This window comes from Prunus persica, chromosome G3, assembly GCF_000346465.2.
Source record: "Prunus persica cultivar Lovell chromosome G3, Prunus_persica_NCBIv2, whole genome shotgun sequence".
Taxonomy (NCBI): domain Eukaryota; kingdom Viridiplantae; phylum Streptophyta; class Magnoliopsida; order Rosales; family Rosaceae; genus Prunus; species Prunus persica.
Window position 1 is genome coordinate 9,075,572 of NC_034011.1, and position 20,316 is coordinate 9,095,887.

At 38.6% G+C, this 20,316-nt stretch overlaps 1 protein-coding gene and 1 pseudogene across 1 annotated transcript; one reads left to right on the forward strand and one right to left on the reverse strand.

Annotated features, from left to right (window-relative positions):
- LOC18784404 (F-box/kelch-repeat protein At3g23880) lies at nucleotides 342–1,800 on the forward strand. The gene has a single exon (XM_007217445.2). The coding sequence runs from the start codon at nucleotides 479–481 to the stop codon at nucleotides 1,598–1,600; it is 1,122 nt and encodes a 373-aa protein (XP_007217507.1). The 5' UTR covers nucleotides 342–478; the 3' UTR covers nucleotides 1,601–1,800.
- On the reverse strand, nucleotides 2,736–6,207 carry LOC109947985 (annotated as a pseudogene).

The following is a 20,316-nucleotide window of genomic DNA, read 5'->3' on the forward strand; positions in this document are numbered from 1 at the left end:
AAATAAAAAAGAAATATATGATTAATCAAGTGTTCAGATTTTAACAATTTTTTATACAAACTCCCCTAAATGCAGAGGCTCGGTTCCAAGTTACCATCCCTAATTCTATCGATTGATCCCTAATTCTATCATATTTGCTATGAGTTTGGACAAAGGAAATTTCCAACTTCAGAGTAGACAACTTTTTCACTCATATAAAGTTGCACCCATTGGTCGTTAAACAATCTTGGTCTTGGAGTCTTTTATTTTTTATTTTTCATCAAAAGCTTGACTTTGAACATGAGCAAGCCGAGTTTGAACTGGCTACTATTTTGGTCGACAAATCTTGGCCGGCATGAAAATGATGCCCTGACCAATCCTTTTACCTCTTCAATGATGTAAATTAATTTCTCTCACGAGCTTGTCTTTGAAGAGTTTACTACTACTTCTCCAGGATTTTCAGGCACCTCAGATTCTCAAGCACAAAGATAGAATAAAGATGTCAGAGTACCTTCCTCCAGAAATCATAACCCAAATTCTTCTTCGGCTACCCATCAAATCTCTTCTTCGGTGCACCTCTATCTGCAAATCTTGGAACTCCCTAATTAAACACACTAGATTCATCAACAACCACCTTAACCTCAATTTAGACAAAACAAGCAATTCCCCTTTGCTCCTTCTCAGGCACTGCCCCAAGGACCCCACTAGAGAGCTCTATTCTCTACACTTAGACAATGGTTCATTCCAAGAACACTCAAAGCCAGAGCTTCCAGTTCAGAGCCTCAATGAGTGTTTCCGAATCGTGGGTTCGTGCAACGGATTGATTCTCCTCTCGGATGATTACCTCACAGATTACAACATGTTTGTTCTATGGAACCCCTCCATTAGAAAGTTCATCACACTTGCCAAGCCTCATGTCCCAAAATCTCCCCATCATTCTGTTTATGGCTTTGGCTTTGATTCTAAGAAAAATGATTACAAGGTAGTAAGACTGGTGTATCTCCACCAAAATGAAGGCCATGCTTGCCCGGAAATCGAGCTTTATTCGCTAAACTCAGGGTCTTGGAAAAGCATTACATCAGCTGCTCCCAGTTATCTGATTGCTCAAAATTTTTGGGGTCAAGTTTTTGTCAATGGGGCTGTCCATTGGGTTGCGTCTTGTAAGAAAGGAAATTGTTTTCGCAATATGGTTTTGTCCTTTGATATGAGTAATGAGACTTTCCAGGAGATTGAGCTGCCAGAAGACTTAGCTTGTGAGTTGCCAACTAAGTACATGGCCATTTCGGCTGCCGGCAAGTCCATTTGTGTAAAGCACTTTGATCAAAATAAACATACTATGTGGGTTTTGAGAGAGTATAGGGTCGTGGAATCTTGGGAAAAGCAAGTCTCTATAGATGTACATGGCACTCCCAATTTCAGAGTCCTGCAGGTTTTAGGCTGTAGGAAGAATAATGGTGAGTTTCTATTAGAAAGGTATGACCATGGAAGAAAGATTGGAGAGTTCGTCTCTCATAATCCCAAGAACAACACAAATGAGTGTCTTGGAATTCACACAGATCCAGGGTATTCGTGTATTGTATATTACACAGAAAGCCTAGTTTTACTCGATAAGACGAGCTGATCGATGCAGATTTCATGGAGGAAGAAGAGGAAGGAACCGAAAAATGTAGGTGCTTTGTTTTCTTGTTCATTATATCTTGATATAATACTGTATGCTTCCTCATTGGATTATAAGTTTCTTTTATGTGTGTGTCTCTTGATGATGAGAGCGTTCTACAAACAAAATAGAAGAATTTCCTTTTTCTGTTGGATTTGGTTATAGTTTGGATGTTAGATGATGATCTTGGACTCAAAAGTTTCCAGTTTATGAGATATATATGTATGTGTCAGGTCAGCAAGAATACGACTTTGTTAATAAACGTCTCAAACCATTAATAAATATAATTCGGGTTAATGTAAGTTTCCTAATAAATAAAATGAATTTGGAATGATAGGACACAAAAATAACTCAATCACCACCATAACCCCTAAAACTCAAGTGCTAATTTGACATTCTTGCCCAATCCAGCCTTTGCCCCTCCTTCCTCTAGCAAAATCCCCAACAACACAATAACAATCATCCAATGAATCACTAGGCAAGCTCGGGAACTCCACTTTCCTTTCGAAGAAGCTCTAACCTCCATGTTTAGTCTTCTGTTTTCATCTTCCTCCTTCCTCAATCTTTTCAAAAGTCCAAGTACCAAACTCTTGGAGGGTTCATATATCTTTGGATGATACCGGTCAAAGAATGTGCAACCTTCTCTTTTCTACACAGCGAAAACTAAAATAAGAAAAAAAAAAAATACAGGTAAACTTTGGTAAATAAAAGAGATCGATACACTTATGCACTTCTCCCAAGTTATCTTCAGTCCACGAAGTCATCAAAAAAACATTTATTTTCACATCGAACCCTGGGTGCGTCCATTTCTATTCTCAAATTTGTAAACAAGGTACTATGGATCCAATGTTGTTGATTTGGGGCTCATTTCGGGTATATTAGTTAAATCAAGAATTCTATAGTGAGGGTCTTGTATATGGCCCTTAGGTGAGGCCCTATCTCATAACCGTTGGATCAAATTGGTTAGGGTGATCCAACGATTAAGAGATAGGACCTCGCGTAAGGGCTATATATAAGGCCCTCACTATAGAATAACTCTTGGTTGAACAGTAGTGGCAGGCCAACATAAGCCCTCTAATTGTTTTGTCCACATCATCGGCAAACACATGTCGGTCCTCTAATTGTTTTGTCCTCTCAAAAAAAATAGGGTGCTATGACTGAAGAGAGTTTAGTCTTTTGTCATAACACATGACCCAACAATCTTCTTAAATGTAATATTTTTATGTATGAGTATGTAAATGCCTAACAAAAAGTGTGATCAGGCATTAATTGTTTAGCTTCTGTACATGAAACTGTAAAGCTTCCCAATTGGAATATTAATACCAATATAATTAACACGATCTAATACTGATCAATTGATCATTAATCATGGGTTTTGTATGTTATTATTTCTATTTCTGTTTTTGTTATTATTGTAGTAAGTTACTGAGTATATTCATGTTCCCATGAATTTGTGGGAGCAACTGGTTTAACTTTTATATTTAATTAATGCGTAATTCATAATTACGATTAATTAGGGAAAGGGGAGTGATCACCTACATCTCATCCCTGTACCTGTAGATTGACAATTGACACTGCATTAAGGACCTATTTGACGTTGATACCAGACCCTATTTCCTGCCACCAAAAAAGAAAAGAGCTCCTGTCTCTCCCAGCAGCTTGCAATCTTGTCACCTGTATCAACATTCATGCAGTTACAACGTTTCAAGTATAATCCTAATTCATGAAAAAGTCAGATGTTCACTGCAATTTTTGTTTTCCTATTTACCAACATATACTTCTTCAGAGAATTGATGTAAGCGCCACAATGAGAAATTCTTTTGTTGAGATTCGACAGAGTCAAACAAACCAGCAAATAAACAAACAGTGATGCATGCAATATGGTTTCATAAAATTCAGGGCAGAAAAGTGCAACACATTCTGTCATTGCAGCATCTCACTTAGTGGTCTTTATCTCTATGATACTGTGTCACATTCTATACAAAGCCTAACTAGAAAATAGAGTGGTTAGATGATATGGCCTTTTAATTGCCTTCATAGATATGACCTCCTCTTTTGTTTCTTATTTAATATCTTACATGTGAATTTTTTTTGAAAATACAGTGATAAGATCATATTGTGTCTATAAAGCCCTCAATGATATACGTAAAGACTAAAAACTAGGGCAAGCAATCTAAATCACCATAGATGGGAAATGGTAAAACAAATTTCCAGAAAGGTTATTTATTCACTTCCGAACACTTTCTCACAAGCTATTTGATGATCAGTGACAGTTGGAGAGGAGAAGGAATGATGGTTTAGAGTGGATGAGAAGAGAAAAAAGAGAGTAGGTAAGGGTACTTACAAGCCGTTCACAAAATGGTTTTTTGACTCTACAGGCCTCTTCGAGTTCACGTTGCTTTATATACGACATCGACACCACCTCTGAGGTTATTTCCTTCTTCACTTCCTTTGGAAAGCAACTGAGAATTTGTTCGTCCTCCAAAGACAGAGCTCTAGTCCCTCCCAGCAGCTTGTATTCTGCACCTGTATTAACAATTGTGATGTTTAAAGTAAAGGCAACATATATCAGTTGTTCCACACAATTTAAATTATTTAACAAAAAATTCTGATGATGAGCATGCAATATGCTTTCAGAAAAAAAGAAAAAAAAAAGAGGTGCCATGACTAAAGAGAGTTTAGTCTTTTGTCATGGCACCCTATTTTTTTTTTCAAATTCAGAGCTAAAATCCAAAAAGACAAAAAAAAAAAAAAAACAGTTTACATTTTATTTCAGAGCAGAGTATTTCTTGTTACTTTAGGCACCAATAAAACAGTAACTTCTATTCAGAAAGTCTCAGAACAAACTGAATTTTCTACCATCATATTCATCATGTCAGACAAATTGAATTTGTTAGCATTTGACAATGTGAAACATCAAACGCAGACCCAAAACATGAAACAAAAGAAAAGGTTTAGCATTTGAATTCAAAGAAGAGTGTTCCCTTTTATTTTAGGCACTAATGCAACATAAGTAACTTCTATTCGTATAGTAACCATGTTTAGTCCTATTTAGTGCATTAACAAGTTAATGCCTGTTCATTTAGAATGTATCAAACAATATACATCATTAACTGAATAAAATATCGAAATAAAATATTTCAATTATCATTTACATACTAAAGATTTTAACAAAATTTCCCCAACAGAAAGGTTTTACAAGCAAGACGGCTTATGATGGCGGTAGAAAAATTATCTAAAGTGTTTCTGTATCGAAAGATGCAGAGAAGTAATCCCTCCCAAAGAATTACGCCTTCCCTAATCACCACTTGAAATGGAAAATATCAACAATGACTATCCAACCTGGAACTCCGCCATACTTCATTCTTAAACCACAATAGCAAAGCACTATCAATTGCTTCACTGCTGCATAAATATCATTAACATGAAAAGGATCATGTATCCTATAAAAAATATTAACATGAAAGTGAAAGCAACTAAAACTACTAAAATATTAACATGTATCCTATAAATGAAGGCATTACTACTAGAATGAAACAACGGAAATCCCCCATTTTCAAAGCTTTTCATCGGTTGATATAAGCCATAAGGCCACTCCTCATGACAACCTGGATCAATAGAAAATATTTTTGTCCAAGATTTTTCTTCACCACAATCTTTCATTACCCACACATACATAGGATACATAAAAGCAACTTCACACACACAAAGGCAGTCACCTAAAACTCCCATGCTAACCCGATACTCTCTTTGCAGTTCAAAAGGAGGTGGCTGAACTGACTGAAAACTCCCAGTGTCCATGTCAAAAGAATCTATATAAGGCGATGAAAGCCAACAGCAAAACCAATAAAGCGCTCCTTTCAGATAGGTGGTGAAGTGGTGAATTCTACTTTATTTTTGAAGGGAGCAAAACCTAAACATTCCCATGAGCCTGTACCAAGTGTTTATACCTCGGCTGCCCTAAAGGGATCCAGTGTTCCTTGCTCAGAGATTCTTATCACCTTGTACTGGTTAGTCTTCGGACTGAAACCAAATCCACAATCAATAGATCGCTTTACATACTCAAGCTTAAAAACTTCAGGAAGGTGTATATACTCACCGGTTATTGGGTTGCACACAACAACAGCGTCATTGATGAATGGTTTAGACAAGCAAAGCAATCCGTTACACGAATTCACCACCTCATACTTGTGACCAGCTGGACATACCTTGATGCAAAGCTTCTTTTTAGTTCCAGATTTCCTATTGGCATCATTGTGGGTATTGAGTACCTCCTCAGCATTGCGCAATGGGATTTTATATTTGGCAAGATTCATGTGGAACTGATGCCCGTTGCACTCATTAAAAAGAAAGTCAGAGGCATCTTAACACGTACAGTTGCTGTGCTCGAAATCAAAATCAGAGCTATCTTCAGGCTCGACCAGATAAAGGGTTCTTGACACACAAGTTGGATTAGAGGGCCGGGCCAAAGGGTAGGACTCTGCTTGTGCAAAGTGCAGCTTAGCAAATTCATGGTCTGAAATTAGCCCATTACTTGAATCTGTTCCTCTTTGTTGCCTATTTCTATCGCATTATCTGCTGGCTTTCTTTTCCTGTTCATTGCAATTCTCTGGGTCTGAGAAATGGACAAAAAAAGAATGGATGAAAAGGAAACCATCGGTATTTATAGAACCCTGAAATCATATTGTTTCAGAATCCCACATCTTACTATTGAAATCGGACTGACAGAAGCCTATGACTTTAATTTCTTCTTAAGCATAATTACTGCTAAAGAAACAATGATATGCAGAAAGATATAATATATGACCCAACGAAAAATGAGAATTTCAGTGTATCAAATGATAAAAACGAAGAACTAAATTACAATTGCGAAGATAGATACAGAGACAAAGTTTAACATCATAAAACAGCGAAAGAGGACTTGGAAGTGAGTGAGAGAATTACCTGCAGCACTGTAGCCCTACTTCAATTTTCAGAGTGACGGGACGGACGCACGGGGGGACAAATGGGGTCAGACGACCTTATGGCAGCCGGGAAAAGTAGTGGTGAAGCTCCGGTGCGACCCTATGGCGCGCTGGGTCGCACACCAAGTGCTCGACGAAATGCCCAGCAGAGGAGGAAGAAGCCTGCGCGCAGCGCCTGCCTTGCTCAGCGCGCGCGCGAGCTATAATTATTTTTTAAACCACCTGGCCAAAACGACGCCGTTAATATTTTGTTTTAAAACCTGGCTTCAAAACGAAGCCAGGCTTTAAAAAAATGAATCGCCAACCAACAGCAGATTTTCTTCCCCTCCCGATTCCAGCAGCCCTTCATTGCCAAAAGATCCAATTTTTTTTCAAAATTCCATCTCCTCTCAAAACACTAACTACTCCCCAACCTCCACCACACCACCACCAACCAATACAAGCCGCCACCGTCGCCGACGACCTCTTGCCGCCTCTGCCATCGCTTCTCATAAAGTCAAGTCAGTGATAGTTTTACATATATTATTTTCGGCTTTGGATAATTTTAATGAAATTGATATATATTTCATGAATTATAATTTATTGGTATGGTGAAATTGATTGATTTTCTTTATGAATTAGAATTTTTTGATATTGAATTATTTTGTTATTTGGATAATTGTATTAGAGTTTATATTGATTAATATTATTATTTGGATTAGATTAGAGTAGTCTTTATAATTGATTGATTGAATTAATTTATGTGTAGAAAAAATTTATTATGGAACGATACTTTAAAAGAAAAGTGTCTACGAATGGTGAGTCTAATTCGGGTAGTTCAAATGCAAGAGCAAGACCTATTGAATTAGATGAAATATTGGCTAATCTTCAGGCAGACCCTGGACTAAGAACTCAAATGATGGATTATAGTCCTAATTATCGAGATGAGATCCGAAGAGCATATCTTCAAAAAGGACCTTTTCAACCTAAAGGTCATAGATTCCCACAAACTAATCAGTTAGGAATTAATAGACGGTTCATTGCCCAATGGTTTGATGCGTTTGATTGGTTGGAGTATAGTATAGTTAAAGATGCTGCATTTTGCCTCCATTGCTATCTCTTTAAAACTAATTTTGATCAAGTGGGTGGTGACACCTTCACTGGGTAGGCTTCAATAATTGGAAGAAGGGGAGAGAAAGGTTTAACATTCATGTTGGACCGGTTGGTAGTGTTCACAACTAAGCTAAAGAAGCTACTTACAATTGATGAATAAAAAAGCACACATTGAAAGATTTTTCAAATAGAGCTTTATTAATGTTTGAAGATCAACTTGGGGTTTATGTTCATCATATGCATTCGAGTAGTAATTTTTCTGAATTACAAGGGATTAACATGCTTGCGGAAAAAATGGTGAAAAAATGTGTATTTGCTTATTACATTGACTTTGGTTTTACCAGTTGCAACTGCTTCAGTAGAGAGGTCATTTTCCGCCATGAATATTATCAAAAATTCACTTTGCAACAGAGTGGGAGATCAATAGTTGAATGATAGCTTGGTTGTTTACAATGAGAGAGATGTTTTTGTTTGTATTGATAACGAAGCTATAATGCAACGTTTTCAAAATATGAAAACTCGTCGTGGACAATTGTAGCTTGTATTTGCCATGAATTATGAATGGAAGTACTTTTTTTTTCTTAAAAAAAAATTTCGACACTTTTACACTAAGACCCAATGAGTTCATAATCCTGCATTCGCCACTGCGGAGTGAGAGAGAGAAACCTAACGCCTAATTTAAAATTTGAGGTTTGTGTTGGGCGGGAAAAGGAAAGAAGACGGTGACCTTTTCTTTTAGCCCAATGGACTTGCAATTTGAGCCTAATAATAAGTCCAAGCGATATCTTTACCAATTGCAGTTTTAAAAGTTTGGGTTAATTACTCAAATGGTCCTCAAATTTGCACCCGATTTACATTTTGGTTCCCAAATTAATTATTCATTCAAATGGTCCATCAACTCTATATTATTCGGTCCATTGGTCCCACGGTCTAATTTTCTATTAGATTTAACCAAACTTTAGAGTAAATATGACTTTTCATAATTAACAAATAAAAATAAGGTTAAAATAAGCACAAAATTTGAAAATTTTGAAGAAAAAGAGAAAAAAAATCATGAGACCCAAACCCACTCCCCCATTCCTCCACAGACCTTTCCCCCTTCTGTTTTTCCCCTCTGATCTCTGCTTCTACCTCTCTCTCTCTTTCTCCAAATTCAAAAACCAAGAAATTGGAAAAAAAACAAAAAATTAATTCAAACATTGTTTGCATATGTAGGTTGGTTGCAATGATGAGTTTTGGGTTTGTGGGTGAAAAACAGAATAGGGGAAGAGGGGGGAGGGGTTTGTGGGGTGGGGATTCTGTTGTGGTAAAATTTGGGAGGCTGGTTGGGTGTGGCTGTATTTTTTAGTATCTTGAGAATATTTTTTGGTGGATGAGGGGTGGTTGCTGGGTAGGGAGGAGAGTGGTGGGTGGTTGTCTCTTAACAACGAAGTGAAATTTTTTTGGGGGGGGAGGGGGAAGGGGGAGAAGGTCTGGGTGGTTAGGGTTCTAGTTTCTTAGCCCAGCACAAATAATTGATCGCAAAAGGAGCCCAATTGGGATATAAGATAATTCGTAGGACACACTTGTGCGAGCCATGGGCCACACGTCACGCCAAGCAAATGTGCACGCCAGACACGCAAAAGGGCCAAAACGCACCAGCTCTATAAATTCATGCTTACTAATCTATCCAAAGCTACTTGACTAGATCATAGCTTATTGCGTCACAATAAAACTCAAGCACAAGCATGCTAAATAAACACGCAATGCCATGTAAAGGACCGCTATTCTAATACCAAGTTGTGCTACAGTAGGCCCAATCAGCGTAATTACCCGAGGCTTCCTGAGAAGGTTTTGGTATGGATGGAAACAAGCACTCACAGTGCCCATTGAGGGTTCAAGGAATGAAAGTTTTAGGCCACTTGGGAGCACTAAAACTCAAGCCCATTCCTCGGGCCCAAACACATGGGTTAGCACGAGAGAAAGAAAAAAAAAAGTGATCCAATGCCCTAGGAGAACATCTAATAGTCTGCTGCAACACTTAGACAAACCCACATCAATTAAAATGCCCAAAATAAAACAAAAGGACTACTTCCAGTAGCTTGATGAAAACCCACAGGACGCTAGAAATAGAGTACCAATAACCCAATACTGTAAACAAAGCCCAACCCAGTGCCTTGTAAAAATCTAGCATCGCATTCCACCCTTGTCAAAGCTCCATAACAGTCAACGAGAACGCATTGTAGGAACCAAAGAAAATCCATATGTGTAGAAGGAGTACCCATTGGACAAAAGACTCTATCCATTCTCTTTTCCTATGTGAGCTCTAATTTGAAAATCAAGGAAGAAAGCAGGTGGCGCCTCACCCCCATAGGGGAGGTCCAGCCACACAAAAAACCTTGGTACCCCAAAGAGCCTATGACCCATGCGCTCTAGTTAAAGAAATTTCACCAAAAAGGAGTGAGTGGAAAGAAGTAGGCTTGGGCACGGATCGGTTCGGAACGGTAGAAGGCTCTTCCGTTAACCAAACTAAAAATTTCGGTAGACCATTTTCTCTTTCATTAACCAAATCAAAGGCTTCTGTAGACTTCGGATCGATTAACCTAATATTCGGTTCGGATTGGTTCGGTACACCGGTAGTACCGTAATAAAAACATACTAATAAAAATGCAATTTATAATACTTTCACATAACATAAGTTCTTGAACAAATACACCAAATTATCCTTGTAAAATATAAAAATCCAATTGTCTAATTCATCCAAGTATGAAATCAAATAACTTAGTCACTATATCATTCAATATATACTTAAGATGTACTAGGAGCCACTTGTGTTTATTGTTTGAATATTTGAGTGTTGTTTTTACTGAATTCTCTACATTTATGTAAGTGATTTTGACATTTGTTCCTCGCTGGATTCTTTAGTTTTTCATGCTGAATTCAACCATATAAAAAACATAAAATTTGGATCAATGGTTGGAAAGTTACAAGTAAAAAACGGGACAAAGGTCGAAATTGGAAAACATCGGAAATTCATAATTTCACCCTCACAGATCTCAATGCAGCTATCCATGCTATGGGAGAACCCCAGAGGGAGATGATGGACACCATCAAAGAATTGAAAAGTTATGTCTCTAAGCCGAGCGACGAAAATGACAGACACCCACAAAAGGTGTCCGCTGCTGTTGGCTGAACAAAAAGGACCATATTTTGTTACCTTGGAGGATGTTGTCGCCATGCCGGAAAAGGAGCTTAGCGGAAGCCAAGAAGATTGGAAGTACATTCCTCAGCCACCATATCTATCGAGCTTACTTCAGTAGCCATATCCTCAAGGTTACGAGGCACTAAGTTTTGTTCTCTTCGATGGAAGGAAGGGAAGCCCAAAAGAGCATGTCAACAGTCTCATTGATGCTTTGGGACCTCATGCTGGTGATTATAATCTCCAACTCCGAGAGTTTTCAAAAAGCCTTACCGATCGGGCTTATACGTGGTACACAACATTGGCACCAAGCTCTGTTCGCTCTTGGGAGAATTTCGCAAGCAGGTTCTGTAAGAAATACTTTCAGTATGAGGAAAGAGTAACTATCACTCAACTCAACAACACTCGCCAAAAACATGGGGAAGATCCCTTGGACTTTGTACGCAGGTTCCAGGACTTGGCCCTGGATTACTATGAAGAAAAGGATGAGGAGGCACTTGTCGAGATCTGCATCAGCAACATCGTGGCAGATTATAGAGTTTATTTGGAGAATATTGGTATCAGTTAATTTCAAGAGGAGTGAGAAGAAGGAAGCGCAGCAAACGCTAGCTATAGATGACAAGCCATCCAGTGACTACAACTCACGCAAACGGAAGGATAGGGAGACATATCCGCCATTACATGCAAAAATGAAGAATTCCACGCCATCCTCGATACGATGATTGCTGATGATGCAATCAAGCCTTTCAGACCCTACAAAGTTCCCACTAGAGAAGAGAAGAATGATCCTAGGTATTGTCGTTATCACCAATTCGTGGGGCATCCGACCACTGCTTGCCAAACTCTAAGAAGGATCTTACATGCTAAAATACATGAAGGAGTTCTTGAGCTTCCCTCTAGGAAGCAAACCATTGATGAGGACCCCTTGCCAAAATGAAGAGGGAAGGAGACAGCCGCTGTTATCACATGCTCCGACAATGATGAATTGTGTCACCCATGGAAGAACGACCCAAAGCCACCAAAATCTATTTGGGAACCTTGCGGAAACATGGAGAAGGCCTACTGGTGTAAATACTCAAAACCTTCAAGCTACAACACGCCATGGCCACTCGTTGATGGATAAGCTGGTTGTGCAGACAATGAAGTGTTCATGTTGGACATGCCGGAAGAGCGATGCTTGGAAGCTTCGTTTGGGCAGTAGGAAACAACTGTTGTAATGTTCCACACTTTTACAAAAGCAGAAAAAACGGTAATGGAGCGTTACCTAGGTTTGAAGCAAGGGTCCACAGCTTCACAAGTCCTCCAAAGAAACCCAAAGTTCAAGACCAACTTGGCTTTAGACCACAAGCAAGGGAAGCCGCTGCTGTAGCTTTCATGAACGTTTCGGCAAAATCTAACCCCTATTGCTTCACTACTCAACCACAAAGGTCATTCTTAGAAAAAGACAATGCTATTGTTTTCACAGACGAAGACATGGAGGTCCCGTATTCGGATCACAGGAGGCCACTCTATTTAGAGGGACAAATCAATGATGTGTTTATAAGGAGAGCTTTGGTGGATATGGGCTCTTCTGTCAATATTTTGCCTCTATATTGACTTACAGCAGCCGGTATTCCATTATCCAAGATTGTGCAATCCCAAACAAGCATCAGTGGTTTCGGGAATAAGAGTGAGGTTACAATCGGTCACATGCAAGTAAACTTGAAAGTGGGGCCAATCCGGTCTCTTACCAAGTTCTATGTAGTAGACGTGGATGTGGCTTACCACGCTTTACTCGGAAGGTCATGGCTCAACAAGCACAAACTTGTGGTATCTACTTACCATCACTGCGTGAAGGGAAGGATTGGACTGAGGCCACTTCGCATACCAAGAAATCAAACACCGTTCAACAAAAACGAAGCTCACTACTCCGAGGCGGAATTCTACACCGAATGCACGGGTACTAGAGGCAACCCATCCAAAGATTTTAGGACCTACCTACCTTCATAAACTGAAATCCGTGATCTGAGCAATGAGGAACTTATAACCATTGTGGATCGAGAAAAAATAGGCACTCGGAGGTCAACAACCATGCTTACGATCAACCTCAATGATTGAAAGTAATGCTGCCGGATGGACGTACGGTGTACTGCTTATGACAGGTTTGGGGGCAAGACCGTGTTCTATGAGAAAGCCACAAGTATGGTGAAGAAGTGATGCAAACGGATAGCCATAAAAGTCCCAAGGATAAAACACCTATGCCTTGCGCTTTCCAAGAGCCTATGATGGCACCCAAGCATATGCAAGATGGCTCAACGGCATGTGCGAAGCAGCTGGAAACAATCAATTTGAGTGATGACCCCTCTGTCTAAAGGCCCATCTCCATCAGCATTCACTTGACAAGCGAAGAGAAAGAAGCTTTGGTATCTCTGTTAAAGGAATTTCGAGATGTGTTCGCTTGGAGCTACGAAGAAATGCCCGGCCTAAATCAAAACTTAGTAAGTCACACTTTGAATATCGAGCTTGGCACAAAACCTGTTGTGCAGCCAAGAAGGAATTTTCATTCTAAAATCAAAAACCAAATCAAAGTAGAATTTGAGAAGCTATTAGCTGTTGGGTTCATCAAACCAATCAAGCACCCAACATGGCTAGCAAATATTGTTCCCGTGAAGAAGAAGACTGGGGTGATTAGATGTGCACGGACTATCGAGATCTCAACCGAGCTTGCCCGAAAGATGAATTCCCACTGCCCAATATGGATATCTTGATTGATTCGACCTCGGGGCAAGGCTTGCTGTCATTCATGGACGGATTTAGTGGCTATAACCAAATAAAGATGTCACCAAAGGATGCCGAGAAGACAGCCTTTCGAACACCATACAAGAATTTCTATTACACAGTCATGCCATTCGGTCTCAAGAATGCCGGTGCTACTTACCAAAGGGCCATGACAACAGTATTCCATGATATGACGGGAAAAGAGGTGGAAGACTATGTGGACGACCTTGTGGTGAAGTCAAAAAACAGAGGAAGCCATCAGGAGGTTCTAAGGAATGTGCTGGAAAGGTATCGGTTGTATGGGTTGAAGATGAACCCAAAGAAGTGTGCATTCGGAGTCTCATCCGGCAAGTTTCTATGGTTTCAAGTGCATCAACGAGGTATAGATGTGGACCCTGAGAAAACTAAGGCCATAAACTCTCTTGCACTACTTAGGAACCCAAAGGAATTGAAGAGTTTCATGGGAAGACTGTCATACATTCAACGTTTTATCCCAAGCCTCGCTGCCATGATGAGCGTCTTCACTCCTTTACTCAAGAAGGGAAAACCATATGTATGGAGCAAGGAATGCCAAGAAGCTTACCAGCAAGTGCAACAATTGATCGCCAAGCTGCCCACAATGAACGCACCCATCCGGGGACTTCCACTTAAGCTTTATTTGGCTGCAACGAATGCTGCAGTTGGGGCTTTGCTTGCCCAAGACAGTCATGATGGGGAGGAGAGCCCCAATTTTGGAACATCACGTACTTTCTTTAGTGTATTCATACAGAGGTGCACTACTACAAAAAGTGAAAAAGACGACCAGAAAACAACGACGGTCTAAGTGAAAACCGTCGTGGTTTATAAAAAGACGACGGTTCTAAAAACACCGTCGTGTAATACAACCTTAGACAACTAAAAAATGGAGTTTCAAATGGCTGTTCAAAAACAACGACGTACATAATTAAACAACCGACGTCTATTTGAAACAGATTTCCTCAGTGTAAAATCAATGCCAACAAAGAACGGCAGAAGTTATGAATCGACCGACGTAGAAAGTAAAGACGACGATTTCAATAAAAACTGCCGTTTTTACTCATAAAATAACACGACGAGGTTTTCGTATAAGACGCCGTATAATTACAAACAAATCCACGGCTTTAAAATACAAAATATCGCCGTATTAAATTAATTTACAACGACGGAAAATATAAATATATCGACGTCATTCTCGTATAGTTCTACTACGTTATCTTTAAATCGTACAATAAAATTTATCGTCGTATTTATTCATTTTATACGTCGTACCTTTAATTTTAACGGTCGTCTTAATAAGAATTTTTGTTAACAATTTTTTTCTTTGATTTTCTTATCCTACGTCGGTAGATCTACTTAATGACAAGAATTGAAATAACCACGACGGTTTATATAGAACACCGCCGACATAATCAGTTTTGTCTGAGATCCCAAGGGTTACGAAATCTTACCAGATGGAACTCTGTTCCACATCATAATCTTAACAGATGACACAGATTTGCAAATATTGCGTCGTGTTAGTTTACAAATTCTAGAACATTAATTTCCCTCATTTTAAATTTCCTCGGGAAAGAAAAATCTATTTATCACGCTTTGGAATTGAAAACTAAAACTGAAAGAATACGGGAAAAAAAACTCCATTTATAATTTAAAATTAAAATCCACGTCGGTTGTAGTACACTTAACGACGTTTAACAAAATAATCTACGTCGGTAATTATAAATCTACCGCCATCGTAACTTAATATAGACGACGAGAAAAGACGACGGTAGAACAGAAAACCGCCGTTGTTTCAGTTTCTTTAACATATCTTTCTGCAGGACTTGTGTAGTTCAAAGCATTGACAATGTCTTCATCATATCTCCCAGAAACTACTGATTCAATTGCTCATGCTTTAGAGGCCATCTGAAGCCATTTCTATTCTTTATCGCATTCTTGAAACCCATCTTCTTCTTCTGAAGCTCTACGGATAAAGGAAGAGGCTATCACAATAAATCCGACGGATCTTCTTAGGCAAGAAAATCAAGCAGAGGATCAGGCACATCTGATCTTCAGATTTCCCTGAGAAGCGAACTTTCCTTCGACAGCGAGTGGAGGCCAGGCTTGCATCTCTTTTGATGGAAAGCAAGGAGTATTCAGAAGCACTAAGTGTCCTATCAGGCTTGATCAAGGAAGTGAGAAGGCTAGTTGACAAGCTTCTTCTTGTGGACATATATTTGATTTCTCTTTGAGAAAACATCCAAATTATTATCTTTGAGACATGAGAGACTGAGAGAGGAAGAACTTGGAACCTTAAATGTAAACCGAAAATGAATGAAAGCGACAAATTTATAGAATAAATTTTTAAAACCAACGGCGGTCCTTACAAACAAACCGCCGTTTAAATTGTAAAATCAACGTCGGTATGATCGACGTATATTACAGAAATCCACGTCGGTAAATTAATAAAAACGACGTGTTAAATAATATACCATGACGCGAGTTATTACTTATGTACTTTAATTTTTGAGTTTACTACGACGGTACCTACAAACTACTGTCGTATTTATTTACCACGTCCGAAGTTAAATGTACCGTCGTATTTTGTAATTTATACGTCGTAGTTATATGTAACCGCCATATTATTTTTTTGAAATGGTTTTATATGTAAGCAACTTTTCGTCTACTTGACTTACACATTTGTTGTTTTTATATTCTTATTTTATTTAAATCTGTCATCCAAAAAAGAAACTTTACATATTGCAGAATATTAATTTCCTTCGTTTTAAATTTCCTCCGGAAAAAAAACTCTATTTATAACGCACTGTAATTGAAAAATAAACTGAAAGGTCACGGGAAAAAAAATTCTATTCATAATTTAAAAATTAAAATCCACGTCGGTTATATTAAACCTAACGACGTTAAATGAAATGATTCCACGTCGAATGAAAAATATTGCGTCGTTTTAGTTAAAAACGACGTAGTTAAATGTAACCGCCGTATTATTTTTTTGAAATGGTTTTATATGTAAGCAACTTTTCGACTTACACATGCACTGTTTCCAAACCCGATTAAAAATTTCAATCTCCCAGAGAAACCTTTTAGTCTTTTTTCCTTGTCAGAGCATTGTCAGAGTTTCTCATCGTCTTCCTCTCGTCTTCTTCGTCGTCTCTGAACTTAAACATCGATCATCTTCCTCTTGCTTTCATTGCACGCAAAAGGTAAGCTTTCATTTTCACTATTTTGGTTACTGTTTTGCATGCTCATACGTTTTTTGTTTGAAAAATCTTTTTACCTTTTTTCTGGCCAAAATCATTTTACTTCTTTCCAAGTTTGATAAAATATACAGACAAAGAGAGAAAGTTTCCAACTTTGAAGACAACTACATCAACTAAATAAGACGACGGTAGACCACGACGGTTCGTCAGTTGTTCTAGCGTCGTCTGAAAATTGACAAAGTTGTTTTTAAAATAATAGTCTTTTTTTATATGCTTGTTTAATTGCAGGTTTGATTTCGCTGAACAATGGTTTTTGTTTTTCCCTTATTTGATAAAATATAAAGAAAAAGAAACTAGGGTTGGTATCTAATATAGACGATAAAATATAAATAATAGTTTACCACGACGGTGTATTACTATTGACGTCGTGTGAACATATATACCACGACGTTATATAAATAATGGTTTTAAACATTTATTACGTCTGAGATTATTTCATTGCGTCGTCTAAAATCATATCATACGTCGTATTTTGTTAATACCGTCGTTTGTGTTCTTAATGTTTTCCTGAAATATTTTCACTTGCAGTTTTGTCTGTTAAAATGGTTTCTCAACAACAAACTAAGGATTCTGGCTCCAAGAAGCTTGGAATGGTAGCTCCTCAAGATAAGTCTTCGAAGGAGATGAAGTCTTCGAAGAAGATGAAGTTTGCTTCATCATCTGCTGAGACAGAACAAACCAGCCAGACAACAATCTCAGATGATTCAAAGACTGGTCGAGGTATGAGCACAATGCCTCGTGTTGTGAAGAGAAAGCTTCAGAAACTGAGGCCAATTGTTGAGTACAATAAAAGGGGGAAAGGTGTTGGCCAAGCACATATTGAGATGCAGTCGTATATTGGTGTGTTGGCACGCTCCAGGATCCCACTTGTGGACAAGAAATGGTCCCAAATCCCCAAGGATATAAAGGAGCAGATTTGGGAAGCAGTTGACATGGCTTTTGTCGTAGGCCAAGGGGGCAAGACCTCTGTTTTAGCTTCTGCTTCCAAGAAATGGAAGGATTTCAAGTCTACACTAACGAGGCATTATATCCTTCCATACACCAATGACAGGGAGAAATTAAGCCAACCCCCTGAAACATATAAATTCATAGAGAAAGCACAATGGGATGCCTTTGTAGCTTCAAGGCTATCCAAAGATTTTGAGTCTGTGCATTCTCAACATGCACAGATTAGGGAGAAACTCGAGTACAATCATCGATTGTCTCGAAAAGGATATGCTGGATTGGAGGATCAATTGGAGGAAACCATGCCTGGGGTAGAAATTGATCGATCTACCTTATGGAAGAGAGCTAGACAGGACAAACATGGTAACATCCCTGATCCAAAGGTGGCAGAGAAAGCAAAATTAATTGTAAGCCTACTATCACTCTGTTTTAAATTTTTATTAAACTGTGAATTATTCTTATTACGTCGTATGTTATATTTTTCGTCGTGTGAATGATATTACCACGTCGAAAAGTTTTTAAAAACGTCGTTAAAGGTCTAAATAGGAATCACTACTATGTTTTCTGTAATTACAGCATAAGACGTCGGTGGTTCATTTTCGCGTCGTGTGAATGATATTACCACGTCGAAAATTTTTTAAAAACGTCGTTAACGGTCTAAATAGGAATCACTACTCTGTTATCTTTAATTATAGCATAAGACGTCGGTTGTTTATTCATTTCGTCGTTTTAAATAAATAACCACGTCGGTATAACTACCGTCGTGATAAGTTATAATAACGTCGGTTTATACGTTATTGCGTCGTGTGAAATTATATAATACGTCGTTTGTACATAAATAACCGTCGTGTGTTTTTTTGTTTATCTTTTTTTAGGATGAATTGCAGAAACAAGTCTCGGAAGGCAAAGTCAGAGTAGATGGCAGCAATGATGTGCTGACCATGGCTTTGGGCCCCGAGCATCCAGGCAGACTGAGGGGAGTTGGTGCTGGTGTTTCCCCAAGGCAATATTTCAATTTGCCCAAACCACAGAGGGTGAGCTTTGACGACCGTTTGAAGGACAGTTTAAGAGTTCTCCTTCAAGAAGAGACTAAAAAGATGGAGGCTAAGGCAAGGGAAGAGGCCTTAAGGATGGAGGCTAGGACAAAACAATTGGTAGAGGCTGAGAGGGAGCATTTCCTGAGTCAGCTTTCCCAATTAATTCCCAATTTTGATCCAAGCATGCTTAAACCAAGAATTAGCCAAAGCCCCAAAAATCCAATGTCTGACAAAGCTAGCTGCTCTGGAGGTGATGTGAGATCCCTACATTTGGAGGATGATACTGCCAAAATGGGGAAACATCAGCCAGATGAAGAGAAGGAAGAAGAAAAAAGAGATGAAGAGAAGGAAGAAGAAAAGGAGAAAGAAGATGAAGAAAAGCATGACGACAAGGTATGTTCACATAACTTTGCCTTTTTTATTTGTTTTTCAAAATTTCAGACGTCGATATTTTTATTTAATCCGTCGTTTGTTTAAAACTTAGACGGCGGAATTTTTTTAAGACGTAATAAAATATTTAAACGACGGTTTTTGCACCGTCGTTTAAATGGTTTCAAACGACGCTTTATTCATAAAACCGTCGTCTTTATTGAATTACCACGACAGTTTTTTCACCGTCGTTTAAATACTTTTAAGACGACGTTTTATTACTTAAACCGTCGTCTTTATTGAATTACCACGTCATTTTTTTTATTTCTTTAAACAGGTTATTGAAGTTGGTGCTTATTCAAATATGGAGGCGCCATCTTCTTTAAAAACCCTTTGTCGTTTTGTGGAAACGACACTCCTGCCTGAGGATAAGACACTCCAATTTACAATTGATAAGGAGGTGTTTGGTGGTGAGCGCGATACCTTCCTCCTGCCTGAAGATATTACACAATTTGCAGGCATGGAAGAAATTGGAGCTACTGTATTGGCTGTATATATGAGGTTTGTACTTCTAAAATAATACCTCGTTGGTTTATATATTGCGTCGTCTTAACTAACTAACCACGTCGTCTTAACTAACTACCGTCGTGATAAATATATTATAACGTCCTCATCTATTTCAGTACGTCGTGTGAAATATTATAATACGTCGTTTTTTTATACATAACCGTCGTGTTTTGTGTGCTGACTTGTTTATATTATTTTATTTGTTTAGGTACTTACACGATGTTTTGAAAAAAGCCAATATGTGCAGTATGGTTGGCTTTATCGACCCTGCTACAGTTAGTGCCAACTCTGGCACAATAACTGAAAGATCACGACTCGTAGCAGCTCGACTTCAGAAGACAGACGGTGAACAGATTTTCATGATGCCTTACAATCCAGGGTTAGTCTCCTTAGGATTTTGTTTTTATGATTTTCAATAAATGACAGCTTATAAACTAACCACGTCGGTGTTTTATTTTATTTAGTCGTTTGAAACTACTAACCACGTCGGTATTTATTT